This window comes from Ziziphus jujuba, chromosome 5 (genome assembly GCF_031755915.1).
Source record: "Ziziphus jujuba cultivar Dongzao chromosome 5, ASM3175591v1".
In the NCBI taxonomy this organism is placed as follows: Eukaryota; Viridiplantae; Streptophyta; class Magnoliopsida; order Rosales; family Rhamnaceae; genus Ziziphus; species Ziziphus jujuba.
Genome location: NC_083383.1, coordinates 31,420,926 through 31,436,795, shown reverse-complemented (window position 1 = coordinate 31,436,795; position 15,870 = coordinate 31,420,926). Strand labels below are relative to the sequence as shown.

Below are 15,870 nucleotides of genomic sequence, written 5' to 3'. Positions count from 1 at the left end.
AAAGTTGATAAGACAACTTACCCATCTCTAGTATATCACTTAAAGGGTCTAGACCAAGATAAGTCTTGGTCTTTGTGTAAATAAAATAAAATAAAATAAAATAAAATAAAACTTCCGGGCAAAGGCAAGATTTTGAGATATCTGATTTGTGGCCATAAGAAAGGAAATTGTAGAAAAATGCAAACAAGTTCCTCTAGCCACAAAATCAATAAGAAGTATATCATACTTTAAAAACTCAAAAGCTTAGTGGTTTGTTTTTCAAAGTTAATGAGCTTGCTAAAATACTCAAGCTAAGTTACAGTAATCTTTCTTCTTATTTAAAATATTGCTTTTCTTACCGTAGTTTTTATCCCAAAAAATCATGAGCTTGATGTGCAAATGTTGATAAATTTATGGATGGCACAAGGTTTTATGAAGGCAAACCAAAACCAACTTTTAGAAGATATTGGTTTTGGATTTTTTTGGATCTACTTTGGAGGTCGTTTTTTCAAGAAACGAAGGAAGATGACGGGTAATATCAAGAGGTGCAAAATGCATAATCTCATGCATGATCTTGCAATTTCCGAGTCTGGTACAGGTAGTGTCTTAATAGAAAATATTCTATGAATTTTTGTGAAAATCTTATCCATGTATCTTTTGATTCATCATTTGAAGATATAATATATTTGAACAGTTTATCATCGTTGTTTAAACATCATTATAAGTTGAGGACTTTTTTTTTCTTTTCTGCATGCAATGATAAGCATGATCATTTGGCATTGAAAAAAAGTATGATAATTTGTTTGGAATTTAAGCTGTTACGAGCATCAGATTTTAGAAAATTTTCTTCTATTACGAAACTACCAAATAGTTTGGGTGAATTAAAACATTTAAGATATCTCAATCTCCCAAGGCTTGGTGAAGTCCAAGAGCTGCCTAATTCTATCACCAAACTGCAGAATTTACAAACATTGAATCTTTATTGATGCAAGAAGTTATCAAGTTTGCCAAGAGATATGCATAAACTGGTCAGCCTTAGGCATCTTGTATTGGATGTTTATTTTCATTTGAGTCATATACCATGTAGACTTGGAGAACTAACTTGCCTTCAAACATTAGATTGGTTCTTGTGGTTGGTCATTACGTCAAAGAGTTGAGGCCAAAGAAAACAGTGTTGGTGAGGTTAGGGAATTACGCAACCTTAACAGCTTGAGAGGAGTTTTAAGGATTGTAAATTTGAAACCTGATATTGAAAAATCAGCGAATCCAAATTTACAGAAAAGAAGCAACATCCACGAAGACTAAAAATACATTATTATTTGGGGTTTGGGAAAAGAGATCATATTTTTGAGGAAAAATATGACTATTCGTTTGAATTGTTGCAACCACATCCTAATTTAAAATCATTGGCAGTCAAATAGTACGTGTGAGTGGGGTTTGCAAGTTGGGTTAAGTCCCTTTTTAATCTTGTTGAACTGTTTATTCATGGATGTAGAAAATGTTGCTCTCCCACCTGTGCATATATCATCTTGTCTGCGGAAACTTCGTCTTCATTTTTTGGATTCCCTTAAGTATGTTGATGATGATCAGAATGCTGCTAGTACTAGTAGTTCAAGTTGTGACACGCCATTCTTCCCTTCCCTAAAGAAACTTGAATTGGCAGGTGTCCAAAACTAACTTCCATGCCACTATTTCCATATCTTGAATTCTTATCCCTGGAAAAGACTAGTTCCAAGTCATTAATACAGACCATGATCGAGTATATGCTAGTTGTAATTCTAGTGTATCATCATCATCATCACCATCATTCAGATCTCTCTTCAAATTGGTGAAAATGTGCATTAAAGTTGTTGATGACCTACAGTATCTGTCACATAAAATTATGGCCTGCCTCTCATCATTCTAATCTCTTCAGATTTGGGAGTGCCCCACTTTGACTTTGTCGCCAGAAATTATTGGCAAAATTTCATCACTCCAATCACTTGAAAGTGGCAAGTGTCCTGATTTGACATTGTTTCTAGATGCAAGCATCGGCAGTCTCTCATCACTTCAATCTCTTATGATTTCAAATAACCCCAATTTGTCTTCGTTGCTAGAAGCTATCAGCAACCTCACATCACTCCTATCTCCTATGATTTATCATTGCTAGAAGCCATCAGCAACCTCTAATGACTCCAATCTTTTGACATAATTGAAACTGCCCCAGTTTGACTTCATTGCCAGAAGGCCATTTGTTACGTGCTTTAAGGAGTTTTAACATTTTCTCTTGCCCAATCTTTCAATAAAGTTATAGGATAACATCTAGTCAGGACTGGCTTAACATTGTCCACATGTCACATGTTCGGATATTGTGAAGCTATACTACTTGATAGTTCTACAGGCATTGACGTAGGACAGATAGAGAAGGGGAAAAAAAAGAAAAAAAAAAAAAAAAAAAAAGATAGGATTTTAGTATGATTTCAATAATCACACCTAATTTTGATTTATATTATACATATCCAAAAAAATAAACTTTTAGAAAATTAATCTTATTATTATCAGCTATCTAATAGGATTAAAAGGATCAGTATTTATGACAAAACCATCTAACAACATAAACAAATTAAAATAATAAAAAATTATAATTTAAATAAAAAAAACTTAATGATAAAATCACCCAAAAATATAAGAAAACTAAAACAATAAAGAAACCTAATTAACATAGAAAACTAAATGAAACAAAAAGTACTTGGATCTTTAAAGGTCTCAAATAGGCCCATTTTCACCCTAAATCCTAAATCAAAGTTTGGGCTTTAAATTTGATTTTCCCCTCCTTTCATAAGTTTTCATAGACCGAAGTGGAATTACATCAATTTTAAATCTCACTGGCAATTTTGATCATTTACATGCTTTAAAATTAGTCTTAAATCCCATTTTGTTTGAAAATAAATCCTGCTGCTCACATATTATAATTGTCACGAACAATATATAGTACAAGATTATATCAACCTCCCCTGTTTGCCCCTTTCTTAGGGCAATGCCAATTTGGTCATATGCTCCCCTGTTTCCTCTATATGCTCTGCGTCATCAAATAAAATGGTCTATAGCTCGTGTTTAGATTAATCTATTAAATTTCCTACTAAGCTAAGCTATTAGCTTATTTATTTTCCTTAATGCCAGGTTTGCGGATTGTGTAGATGCTTATACATAATCCATCCCAGAGAGCAATCATGGAATAAGCAATAGTGCAAGTAATTTATCCTTTAAAAAAAAGTATGTGTCCCAATTCTTGGGCAGTTGAGCTCTGCAACACTCAAAAGAGATTGGATTGCCTGGAAGATAGAAGACACAAAACCATATGTGCCATGAAAGCTCCACTTGTTCTTGATGCAGAGGATAAGCAAACACAAAAGTTCAAGTTAGAGATTGGCTTGAGAAGCTTCAGGATGTCATATAACTTGTTGGAAGAGTTTCACACTTAAGCTTTCTGGCATAGATGGTGTAAAGTAGGTAAGCATTTTCTTCTCAAGTTCAAATCAATTTGCTTTTAGGATAAAGATGGGTCATTACTCACACCATAAAAGATTTCAGAGAGACACTATTTGAGATTACAGGCAATAGAAGCTTTCACTTCATTAGATAGACAACAACGTATTACCTTTTTATCAAGCTATTAAGCAAATTAAGTATTTCCATTTGTTCTGAATAAACTTAAATAAAACTCATTTTAACAGTATATGTATGTGGCGGGCACATACACACATATTTTCTGCTGCAAATGTTTATTTTGGGTTTCCTAAGGCCATGTTTTTTAGTCAAAAGGGGAAAAAAAAAATTTTTTAAAAGTTAGGCTAGGTATAAAAAGAGTGGATTTTCTTTTTCTTTCTTTTCTTATTTTTTCCACCTGAAATAGTTTTAAAAGAAGTAAGAATGCGAGTACTACATTAATGCAAGAAATATGTAGCAGTAATCATTGGCATCTTTGACTGCTTGGTTGCAAGTATCTGTTTGTAGGAAATTGGAAGGACCGCCACAGAGAACAACGTAGCATGACTGAGAAGCAGGTTATAAAGGTTGGACTAAGCTGTTGACAAAGTTAATCGAAATGATTAGCCATGGTGTGCTATTTTGAGTTCACAGTTTTGTTGTCCTTGAATCCCATTATAACATTTTAATAGATAGATTAGGCATTTACACAAGTATATAGTTAATCATGCTTTCCTTTCATGCTATCTCTGGACTGTTATACAAGATGTTTTTCTATTTTTATGATGCAAATATTAATATTATATATATATATATATATATTCAATATATGACTAACATCTGTTCTTGAATTGTCTTATTCGACTGGATTAATGTTTGGAGGTGGACTAGCTGACTTTGAAGTGGGCTACTTGAAGATTCAGCTGCTGATTACAGTACTGTAAGGTTTACCTTTAGCAAAAAATGTCAGGACAGAAGGTGAATATTCCAAAAGTTTTGGCATTTAGTACTAAAACATGTTTCTTCAACTCTTGCCTTGTCCAGAGAAATATCAAGCAGCAGGCATATCTTTCCTTCTATTCTTTTTATCCTTGTCTAGAGAACCATCAAGCAGCAGGCATATTTTTCCTTCATTCTTTTTATATTAAGAAAATCATTTCCTTTTACTTTAGAATATTCCAAAATTTATTGTTTTCAAAAGTACACATATACTTTTAACTTTTATTTATTTATTTATTTTTTTTTTAGCCCTTTGGTATTTTAAAATCTTTGAGTTTTTCTAGTTAGATCGACAACTTGGAGAATGAAATATACATGTTCGCTAGAACATGTTCCAAGAATGATAATAGATTTCTCTCTTTCATGCAAAGATGTCATGTTTCTACAGGAACTTTATATACATAAATCTCTTTTGGAAACTAAATCAATTTGCATCTCTTACTTTTATTTCAATCTCCATTGATAACTGTTTTATCAAAAAAAAAAAAAAAAAAAAATCTCCATTCTTAACTGTCTACTCTTTCTTGGATTCCATTATATCATCATCAAGTTTCCTGTGTTAGCTTCAAATATTAAAGTATTGACTGCTTTCAATGTGACCATAAATTTGTAGTGCTTTGTGCCATTCTGGCTTCACTCCTTCCATTACTAAAGTGTGTATGTTCTCTATTTGTTTGTTTGTGTGTTCCGTTGTATTTCTCTGTTTATACAATTAAAAGTGATGTGAATTCTTTCGTCATGTTGGCAGACTTGTGTTCTTAAGTTCAGTCATCAAACAATGCCATTCAACCAAAAGGGTAAAAACAGAACCTTAAGAGAAGCCATGCTTTTGAAGCTGACTCAGCAAGATTCTGTTTTATCAATTAGAGGGCTTGGCTGCGTTTAAAGGTATGCTGCACCAGAAGCTTTTATTTCTCGATCAGTCACCATTGGTCTTCTTAGTTTTCTTTTCTCTAAGTACCGTTTAGGAATATTGCGGCTGAGTGCTTTGTAAGAAAGAGGGGTGTAGAAGGGTTTAGGTTTGGTCTAAGGGCTTAGGGAAATCTTTACCATGGGAAAGAGTATTTCATCGTGCTAAGAGCTTCTTGGATTGAGTTTACCAAGGATGCAGGTCAATTATGGACTGAACCTCTTAAATTTATGTGTTGATTCTTTCCTTAATTTCATTGAAGCAGATTAGTATTGAATTTTCAATAGATAGTTCTAAGGAACTACAGTTTCAGGCCAGCTCACTCCATCAGTTCCCACATTAGCTGCTTCCACCCAATGAACTTCACTTCTTCGGTCCTGCGTTATATAAGTTGATGCGAATTGTCAGTTATTACGGTTAGAAGAAGTTTCTACGTCCAGTTCAGTTTTTGTATTACAGTTATAAAAACTCAGGACCGGAAAATAGTCATGCTCCATGAAACTCTCTCTCTCTCTATCTATATATATATATATATACATACAGTTTTTTTCCAGATTATATGAATACTAAGCGTTGTTATACATGGCTGCTCCTAGAAGAAGATAACTGCCCAACATAAGACTCTAAAAAATCAATTTGAAATTAAAAAATAAACAATTAAAAAAAAAAAAACAGTCAAGTAATTTTTTTTTTCTTCAGTAATTTAAATAAATTTGCAGTGGGAAAGGATATTTTGATCGTGCAAATAGCATCTCTCCTCATATAATTCAATAAGCTCAGTTATTTTAAACCATGCCAAAATTTATTTTTAGATCCTTATTAGTAAGTATTTATTTTTGACTTTAAATTTATTAATTAAAATTCTTTAGGGATAAAAATCAAGACTTATTAGAATAGGATTAGAATTCTAATCTAATTAGATTTGTCTTAATATATTGTTTTATAAATAACCCATAAGAAAATAATTCTTAAAATATGAGAAACAACAATTGACAGAAAAAATCATAATTTTTGAAGATCTGCAGATTTAAACCCCAGGTAAGAACCACTTTGCCTTTTTTTTGAAAAAAAAAGAAAAAAAATGTTTTTTTAATTATTTTTTAATTTCTTTCTTGTGCGGAAATCAATGGTGGAAATCACTGATAATTTTTTTTTCCTTTTTAGTTTTTCTTTCTCTTTTTTTACCCCCTCATTGCGTGCATCAAAAAAAAAAAAATAAATAAATAGAAGAAGATAGAACTTTTCTTTTTTTTTTTTCCTTTTTTTTTTTTTTCTTACAAGGGTTGTGTGCGCTTTTTATCTTTTATTATTTTATTTTTCTGTCTTGTCGCAATGAAACAATTAGATTTAATTTTATTAAAGAATAAATCCAATAAGAGGGGCTATTTGAGCCTGTTAATAATTAAACCGTCTTCTTTCTTAGGTGGAGGAAAATCTCTCAATACCAATGGCTCTTTGTTGCTCTCTTCGTTGGACGTGCATTATGATTGTGGCTCTTAGTCCATTCTGGATTATGGGTGTGATTGTGGTATTAGGGAATTTTACTCCTTCCTTTCCTTCGGTATCAATAAAGTCAATGTCGGTCACCGTTGTCAACATCACCTCCGAGACTCAGGTAATGGCCAATTTGGAGGTGAATTTTTGGGTGGAAAATAATAATCAGAGAACCATGGTTTATGACAATGTCAAAATCTTAGCCTACCATTTTAAAAAAAGTGAGACGAGTTATTATTACAAAACAAAATATTATTACAAACCAGTATATTCAGATGAAAAGTTGATCGATACATTCAGTCTCCCACTATTTGAGCAGCAAGGAAATACAAATATTACAGCGGTGGTTCGAATGGACAATGTGTCAACTGAAGTGGATAGCTTGAATGAGTTTAATACTGAAGGAACTACACATCTCTCCTTTGAGTGGATGACTTTTGTGAGGATGAAAAAAGGAAAGTGGTTGAAGTCTAAAAGTAATATGCATGTGGATTGTGAAATATTGGACGTAGTGTTTCCATTGAATCGAACAAAGAGATTTGACTTCGAACCGCTCAACACATGTGACGTTGATGGAAAGTGGGGAAGCATACAGACATTATTGTTATCGTTATTTTGGATAATTTTAGTGGTTACCTTGCGTGTTTATGCGGTGGTGCAGTAGGTGGTTGACCTGACACATAGGCTTTATGCCTTTTGATGATTAATGAGGATTATTTTGGACAAATATAGACAACATAGATACCATAGTTAGAATGTTTTTTATCCACCTAGGATTCTTTTTTATTATTGTTTTTTGGCCATATTTTTTATTATTATTTATTAATATAGAATTTGTAGACTTTTTAAGTTCTTTTTATAAAAATAATTATTAAGATATGATATTGTGTATTGTTTTGAATAGTTTCACAAATTAACAATTTTTTCGCTTTAACATGCATAAAATACGAATTTAGGTGTTCAGTGTTAATTAATATCCAGAATGTTTGTTTTGGTTATACAATGGACATTATGCTTACCATAAAAAGGCAATATAAAAATGAAAAAAAAAAAAATATATATATATATATATATATAAGTGCGCGATATTAATAGTCTTATTGAGCATGATAAGTTGTCATTTCTCAATAATTTGTCTCTGCAAACTTGTTTAAAATATTAAGGTGCCATGTGTTACCTAGACCAAAGGACAATGCTAATCCTTGGACTAAGAGATTTGATTTTACAGTGACCATACAAACTAAAGTCTATATTCTTATAATGATCCCAAATATGTTTTGAATACTAATATGCTTTAGGCCTCCTCACTATGAAGAACTTGCCCAGCATAAGATGCTCTCATAGATTTATTTTTACCCTCTTAAATTTAAATAGCTATCCATAAAGGGGACTTCGAAACTAAGGAATGTCATAGCCATAAGTTGATTTGTCATTCCATTCTGCAAAAAGAGGGCAGGTTGGTATTATATTTTGTCAACAAAATTATCATTTGAAACGACATCGTGTCGTAAAAGAAGGAAAAATAAATAAATTACTCAGCTGTCCGAAACGCAGCCTATGGGGAAAAGCTGAGGCTGAGAAGATAATCGTTGTCGTTTGCTGGCCAACAATGGCTCTACGGCTTCTGAAGCTTCCCGACGACATCATCATCTCGCGCAGTTCCATTACCAACTCAACTTACTTTTCTTATTCTCTTTCCTACTTTAATAAGCTTTCCGGTGTGTATCTCTGTCTTCTCTTTATCTGTTTTATAGTTTATCGTACGTAACTCTGAAAAAGACTTGGTTAGGAATTTTCACAAACACCTGTTGGGCTCCAGGGTTTCCAGGTATTGATGGAGTTGTGGATAGAAATTGGCCAAATGCGGTTCAAAATTGGAACCCCTTATTCCTTAATTTCATGTCTTTCACAAAAAATTTTGCTTTTTGCTCTAACAGTTTGATTATTTCTTGTTATGTTTCTGTTTCCAGTGAGATGGGTTGGAGCCCAGAAGCGTAGTCCCTGTCGAAGCTTTACCGTTGTGAAGTCGGCAAAAGTACAAGCATCCAAGAAGTAAGGTTTTTGTGGCCTATGTTGAAGTTTTTATCGTTCTACATTTTCTTGAATATTGGTGTGACTTTTTCAACTATTCTATTCCTAGTTTCTAGTTGAAAATGCATCAGATAGTCTTTTATTTTGAAAGCCTGAGCTGAGATGAGCATTTTCTGTAAGGCGTATAAATGAGTATAGAAAACTGAATTGGAAATATCGATAATGGGTTGTGTTTATGTTATGCTTGTATTATCTTTGATTCAATTGTGTTTATGTCTGACTATTGAAAGTTTCAGGAAAAGGAGGCTTGATGAGATATGCGTGGAAAGGTTTCAACAATATAGCCGGACATTAATGCAGTCATTGATATTACAAGGTGTGCTATTTGATTGATTAACAAACAGTGGAAGGGAAAATACCATATAATTGTCGAGTTGCCTACAGTTTTCAGCTATACATAACATTAGACTTCGATTGTTTTGTTTTCTGATTTTGTTTTTTGTGTTTGGATTTTATCTTTTACAATACTAAGCATTCTCATAAGCTAAGGCTATGTTCTGATTGATATGGATTTAAAAATGTTATTTGTTAGTACTGGTGATGAGGTATCAGTGATGCGGCTACCTGTGGTGGTGGTCCCACTTCTGAGAGGGTGTAAAATGAATACCATTTGATGCTTGTTATACAAGCTGCCGTGTTATTGGTGTTTATCATCAGATACAAAGAGCACATCCAAGTACATGGCTTAAAAAAGTCCTCCATCTGCATTTAATTTTTCTGTCTCTTACAGATCTAGTAATGCAGGCAAAGTATTTGTGGATGGAAAGCTGGTCAACAATGCTGGAACACCTATCTCTGATAAAGCTGTTGTAGAGATGCTGGCTGAAATCCCAAAATATGTATGTATGTGATTACTTCCTATAACAATCCATGAACTTTTGCTCTGTGAAGTCTCATTTCTGCATTAATATTGATGAGACTAGTACTTTTAATATTTTGATGCTGTTCATTCATTCATTCAGAGCGGGACACAAGTTAGAAGCTGCCATTGAAAAGTTGGACATTGATGTTTCTGGAAATACAGCTCTTGATTCAGGGTTTTCCACAGTTGGATATACTGACTGTTTGCTTCAATATGTTGCATCATTTGTTTATGGAGTTGACGTAGGTTATGCGCAGGTAAAACGCCTATTACTTGAATTAGGTTGTGTGCACATTTAAACTTCATCTTTTCCCGCGTAGATGCTGCTTTTATACATGCACAGATAGGTAAACATACCAGATGAAGTTCCATGGTCTACTTTGCATTGCTTGTTATTTGTGCTTCTCTGTTGCTTATGAATGATACTTTCATTAGGTGGCAGACAAAATTCGACGAGATGAACGTGTCTGCGTTATAGAACGGACAAATTTAGGATATCTTTCTGCACTGCCTCAAAAAGTTGATTTGGTGACTCTGGACCTTTCATTCATCTCTATTCTTTTGGTAAGCCTTCAAAAAATGGTAACTTTATTGTTGCTATCTGTTTTATAGATTTTAATTTCTCCCTTCATTTTTGCAAAGTCTCTGAAAAATTGCAAGGATTTTGTTTTTCTGCTTAGCCCAGGATTGAACATGGGACTTCAGAGGAAATTTTATGGTTAGAATTATATAATCCTCCTTTAGATTCTTTATATTTGAAGCATTCTTACTTCTTTGATCGCATTTTTGGTGTTATAGAACTATCCCCCTCCCTCCTCGCACCACAAAGAAAGATTAAGAAAAACAGAAAATGTTAGGAGACATAAAGATTTGGAAAACTTATCATTGTCGCTATTATCTATTTGAAGCTTTTGCAACGCTGATCAAACTTTCATACCATTCTCGTCTGTTATGATCTTTATTTCTTTATTTATTTTTGAATCAGGTCATGCCTGCTGTAGTAAAAGTGATGAAGGATGAGGCAACATTAATTACTTTGGTTAAACCTCAATTTGAAGCTCGCAGATCACAGTTAAGAAGCTTACAATTTATTTAAGCAAATTCTCTCGAGAAATATAGAGGGTTCCTTAACCTTCTACTGTTTTCCAACGAAGGAGGAATGTTAGAAAGATAGCAACTTAGTATAGCTTACCCTTCTATTATTGTTTGGATTAAGATAACACTAATATGAGTTTTACACTTACTATCCCCTTTAACTTTTACATATGTGTGGGATAAGCAGTCACTTTCTTATGTTTCAAGTGACTTATAATATTCTTTGCATGTGCTTATGCAATTCTGGTATAAGGAATCCTTACTAGATGTGATACTTTCATAAAGGTTAGTGAGATCTTAATTGGTCTCTATCTTGAAGTTTCTTCGATCTCAACTTTTTGCAATAACTTGTATTACTTTTTTAAGGTACAAAAGATTTAAATGATATATTACTTTTGTCTATAATGGGTTCTTCTGTATGCATGGTCATATTTTAGAAATAAGTGAAAGGTCACCATACTTCATTACGTACAAGAGCATTTATGCATAAATTTAGCGTTCCATTTTTGTTGTAGGTAGGTGGTGGTGGGATTGTAAGAGATCCACTGGTTCACCAAGATGTATGTACTTACTTCTATTTTTAATTGTTATTTTATAATCATTCATTCAGCACAATACCTGTGAGGAAACAATGATTTTATGCATCTTTTTTAGGGCTTGTCATCCACAAATACTGTTGTTTACCCACATTGAAAGAGTGTATGAAGCCTTTAACTGTTTTACCTGATTGGGTTAAACTGCTTCGCAATATTGCGACATGATTATCGAAGCTAAATTAAATTTTTTTTTTTGTAATTTGTTACTTTACTAATGCTCAGTAGGAAATTTCAGGTACTTTGGTTGCAAATATGATTTACTCGCCTCATATTTCCTCAAATAAGGCATTTAATAGGACTAAACAAGCAAATTGACTCCATTTTTTCTCCATCTAAACATGCTTATGTTTGCATAAAATGACTCATGGATGCCTATGAGTTTTAGTTTTTCAATTAAAACTAATTTGAGCATCAAGCAAACACTTTATTAATTTGCACCTTCATGTTTCCACTTTTAATTTTTTTCGCTTGCAAATTGGATGAAATAAATTTATGATAATGATAGGATTCTATTGTGCAGGTTCTTGAAAAGATTGTGAAGGGCGTAGAGAATTTTGGATTCTGCTGCAAAGGATGGATAGAGTCTCATCTCAAGGGTGCGGAGGGTAATATAGAATTCCTTGTTCATTTTGTTAGGAAAGCTGAGCAAACTGCAGACTGATTATTAGTGTTAGCTATGGGCAAATCTATTACATTTCCAGGTAGACTTTGGACATGAAATTTTGGGTGAAGGGGACCCTACTATGTGGTTATGCACAAATGCCCTTGGGTCTGGATGTATTTACTTGTAGAGTAAATCATGAAATGGCTTTTTTTTCATGGAGGCTTTAACGAAATAGCAATGCAGCAGGTAGAATTGGTAAAAAAAGGTCCGGAACTCTTCAATTTAACAAAGAAATATAGTATTCATTTCTATTTAGTTTGTGAAATATTTATTTCCCTTCCAATAAGATGTACTTTTTGGTGTGTTTTTATATTTCTTACTTATTAATTGGTTTTTTGTGACAATGGTTTATGACAATGTCAAAGTCTTAGCCTACCATTTTAAAAAAAGTGAGACGAGTTATTATTACAAAACAAAATATTATTACAAACCAGTATATTCAGATAAAAAGTTGATCGATACATTCAGTCTCCCACCATTTGAGCAGCAAGGAAATAGAAATATTACAGTGGTGGTTCGAATGGACAATGTGTCAACTGAAGTGGATAGCTTGAATGAGTTTAATACTGAAGGAACTACATATCTCTCCTTTGAGTGGATGACTTTTGTGAGGATGAAAAAAGGAAAGTGGTTGAAGTCTAAAAGTAATATGCATGTGGATTGTGAAATATTGGACGTAGTGTTTCCATTGAATCGAACAACGAGATTTGACTTCGAACCGCTCAACACATGTGACGTTGATGGAAAGTGGGGAAGCATACGTACATTATTGATATCGTTATTTTGGATAATTTTAGTGGTTACCTTGCTTGTTTATGCGGTGGTGCAGTAGGTGGTTGACCTGACACATAGGCTTTATGCCTTTTGATGATTGATGAGGATTATTTTGGACAAATATAGACAACATAGATACCATAGTTAGAATGTTTTTTGTCCACCTAGGATTCTTTTTTATTATTGTTTTTTGGCCATATTTTTTATTATTTTTTATTAATATACAATTTGTAGACTTTTTAAGTTCTTTTTATAAGAAAAATTATTAAGATATGGTATTGTGTATTGTTTTGAATAGTTTTACAAATTAGCAATTTTTCGCTTTAACATGCATAAAATACGAATTTAGGTGTTCAGTGTTAATTAATATCCAGAATGTTTGTTTTGGTTATACAATGGACATTATGCTTACCATAAAAAGGCAATATAAAAATGAAAAAAAATATATATATATATATATATATATATATATATATATATATATATATATATAAGTGCGCGATATTAATAGTCTTATTGAGCATGATAAGTTGTCATTTCTCAATAATTTGTCTCTGCAAACTTGTTTAAAATATTAAGGTGCCATGTGTTACCTAGACCAAAGGACAATACTAATCCTTGGACTAAGAGATTTGATTTTACAGTGACCATACAAACTAAAACCTCAGGCCAAACATGTCATCAGCTGAAAGATGGTGGCAACATGAAAGAAAGAACATCCTCCCTGGAATATACAGCCACATCTCTTGTGAAAAACTAATGATAAGCATCACTTGTGAAACAGAAACTTAAATAACCAAGTATGATAAGGAAAAGAATCTTATATAAATAATAAATAAGGGTCCCAAGTTGGCAACGCAAGCAATTCATGATCTGCAAGAAAAGCAACTAAAATGCAGTTAATATGTGTCCCTACTGATCAACAGCAATACTTTCTTTCACTGAAACAGAGAGGAAAAGAAAATTAAAGCGTCAAATCAACAGAAAAATACCCGTTAGTATGACATCTTCTTCAAAAATTGTAATGATAAAAAACTTATGCGACTAATGAGAAATTGATTGTTAAATATCATATAATTTGTCACATCTTTCTACCTAAATTCTTAATCTATCTCTGACCAAAAAGAGGAACACCGTTGTCATGATAAGCCTTACATGACTAATGAGAAATTGATTGTTAAATATTATATAATTTGTCACATCTTTAATTTCTACCTAAATTCTTAATCTACCTCTGACTAAAAAAAGGAACACCATCTTAGGTACAAAACTAGGCTACTTAAAAAAGCATATAGACAAGTAGCAAAGCTGTGAACTATCAACCACAGTTCCAAATTGTCCGGGTCTGATGTTAATGCCTTGGGTACCTGCATGATTATTAGGAGACTCCACGTTTTTATTCCTTTAAAAACAGATGATAGACAAAAAAATTCAATCTATAGAGGATCAAAGAAAAACCAAAAACAAAAACAAATTAAGAATACTTAGAATAGTAAATACAAATATGGAATAAAACCAGCAATCAACCATGAGAAAATGCAACAGAAATCACTTACTTTTTGGTTGGTATAACATATATGTTTGGGATAAATCTTGACCATGAGATGGAAAAATATATATCAATTTAAGCCAAAAAGAAACTAAGAGAAGTAGGCATAATTTGACTGGAAACTGAATTATATAGAAAGAATGTACAGAGTCGGAGTTGCTCCAAGCAAGCATCTGATATAGTTAGGATAACAACCACAAAACTTCTTCCAGATAAGTTGCTCTTCCTTTTTGTATCTATGAAACCCATACCTACAATCACAGAAATATAGACTAGGGTTGATATTTTGAGGTGAAGACAGCCACCAGAACAACAACTAGAGATAGCAGAGGAAAATACATTAGTAAAACATAGAAACACCAATATACTCCTTTTGCAGGAAAATGCATCAAATTAGATGGTAGAACATTTGGAATCAAAAAAGCTCTTTAAAAGTATAAAGCACAGTGAAGTCCCCACCATATTACGAATCACTAAGTAACTGCCTTCGAAAGACTCTTTAAAACGAATATCCAAAGTAAGAGGTGATAGAGCACAACTGCCATTACAATTTAAAGGGGTGATGAAGCACAGCTGCCATTATAATTTAGAGTATGTGATAGTAATGTCAGAGGAGGACTCAACAAAGAGAGGTAGAAAAAATAGGGAAAAAAGGGGAGAGGCAGTCAATACAAGATAAGAAATTTAGGCGGTTAACAAATAACAAGAGGGGTAAGGAAAACTACCGATAGTGTTAGTATCATGATTTGTCCTCACACTGTAGGACCATATTAGCTGAATCCATACAGAGAAATAATTATCTCCACAATAATCCTAACATATCATTAGCTGAAAGATGGTGACAATAGAAAAAAAAGAACATCCTCCCTTGAATATACAGGCCCCATCTCTTGGGAATGATGGTAAACTGATGATAAGCATCACACATGAACAGAAACTTAAATAACCAAGTATAAGGAAAAGAATCTCATATAAATAACAAATAAAAATCACAAGTTCACAACACAAGAACTTCATGATCTGCAAGAAAAGCAACTAAAATGAAGTTAATATGTGTGACTATTGATAAAAAACAGTACCTACTTTCACTGAAATTGAGAGGAAAAGAAATTAAAGCATCAAATCAACAGAAATATACATGTTTGTATGACATCTCTTTCAACAAGTGTCGTTATAAAACTTATGTGACTAACGAAAAATAACCTTCAGGCACTATCTAAAAAGCAACTAAGAGAAGCAGGCATAATTTGACTGGAAGCTGAGTTATACAAACAAAATATGTACAAAGTTGGAGTTGCTCAAAGTAAGCATCTGACATAGTTAGGATAGCAGCCATAAAAATTCTTCCAGATAAGTTGCTCTTCCCTTTGTATCTGCAAAATCTATACCTGC

General features: G+C 32.9%; 1 protein-coding gene and 1 long non-coding RNA gene across 13 annotated transcripts; both read left to right on the top strand.

Annotated features, from left to right (window-relative positions):
* The first annotated feature begins 3,015 nt into the window (after positions 1 to 3,015).
* Positions 3,016 to 5,934, top strand: LOC132803700 (uncharacterized). The gene is made up of 2 exons (XR_009638921.1): positions 3,016 to 3,468; positions 3,973 to 5,934. It is a non-coding gene; the product is annotated as an uncharacterized LOC132803700 (long non-coding RNA).
* Positions 5,935 to 8,000: 2,066 nt separating this feature from the next.
* Positions 8,001 to 12,461, top strand: LOC132799271 (uncharacterized). Of its 12 annotated transcripts, XM_060817504.1 has the most exons (9): positions 8,094 to 8,565; positions 8,818 to 8,899; positions 9,175 to 9,254; positions 9,683 to 9,785; positions 9,901 to 10,057; positions 10,236 to 10,364; positions 10,786 to 10,871; positions 11,415 to 11,455; positions 12,012 to 12,461. In XM_060817504.1, the coding sequence occupies exons 1-9, from the start codon at positions 8,457 to 8,459 to the stop codon at positions 12,017 to 12,019; spliced, it is 795 nt and encodes a 264-aa protein (XP_060673487.1). In that variant the 5' UTR covers positions 8,094 to 8,456; the 3' UTR covers positions 12,020 to 12,461. The 12 variants fall into 12 exon arrangements, 1 of the variants encoding a protein (XP_060673487.1); XR_009639069.1 differs by having other exon boundaries at positions 8,001 to 8,899; positions 9,669 to 9,781; positions 9,901 to 10,147; positions 11,411 to 11,455; XR_009639064.1 differs by having other exon boundaries at positions 8,010 to 8,899; positions 9,669 to 9,781; positions 9,901 to 10,147; positions 10,236 to 10,518; positions 11,411 to 11,455.
* Positions 12,462 to 15,870: the final 3,409 nt, after the last annotated feature.

Bases quoted from the DNA above. Each gene is read 5' to 3' on its own strand.
- LOC132799271 (XM_060817504.1), top strand. From the start codon at position 8,457: ATGGCTCTACGGCTTCTGAAGCTTCCCGACGACATCATCATCTCGCGC. The intron at 8,566-8,817 runs GTGTGTATCTCT...TTCTGTTTCCAG, and splicing joins CTACTTTAATAAGCTTTCCG to TGAGATGGGTTGGAGCCCAG. The intron at 10,365-10,785 runs GTAAGCCTTCAA...TTTTTGAATCAG, and splicing joins CATTCATCTCTATTCTTTTG to GTCATGCCTGCTGTAGTAAA.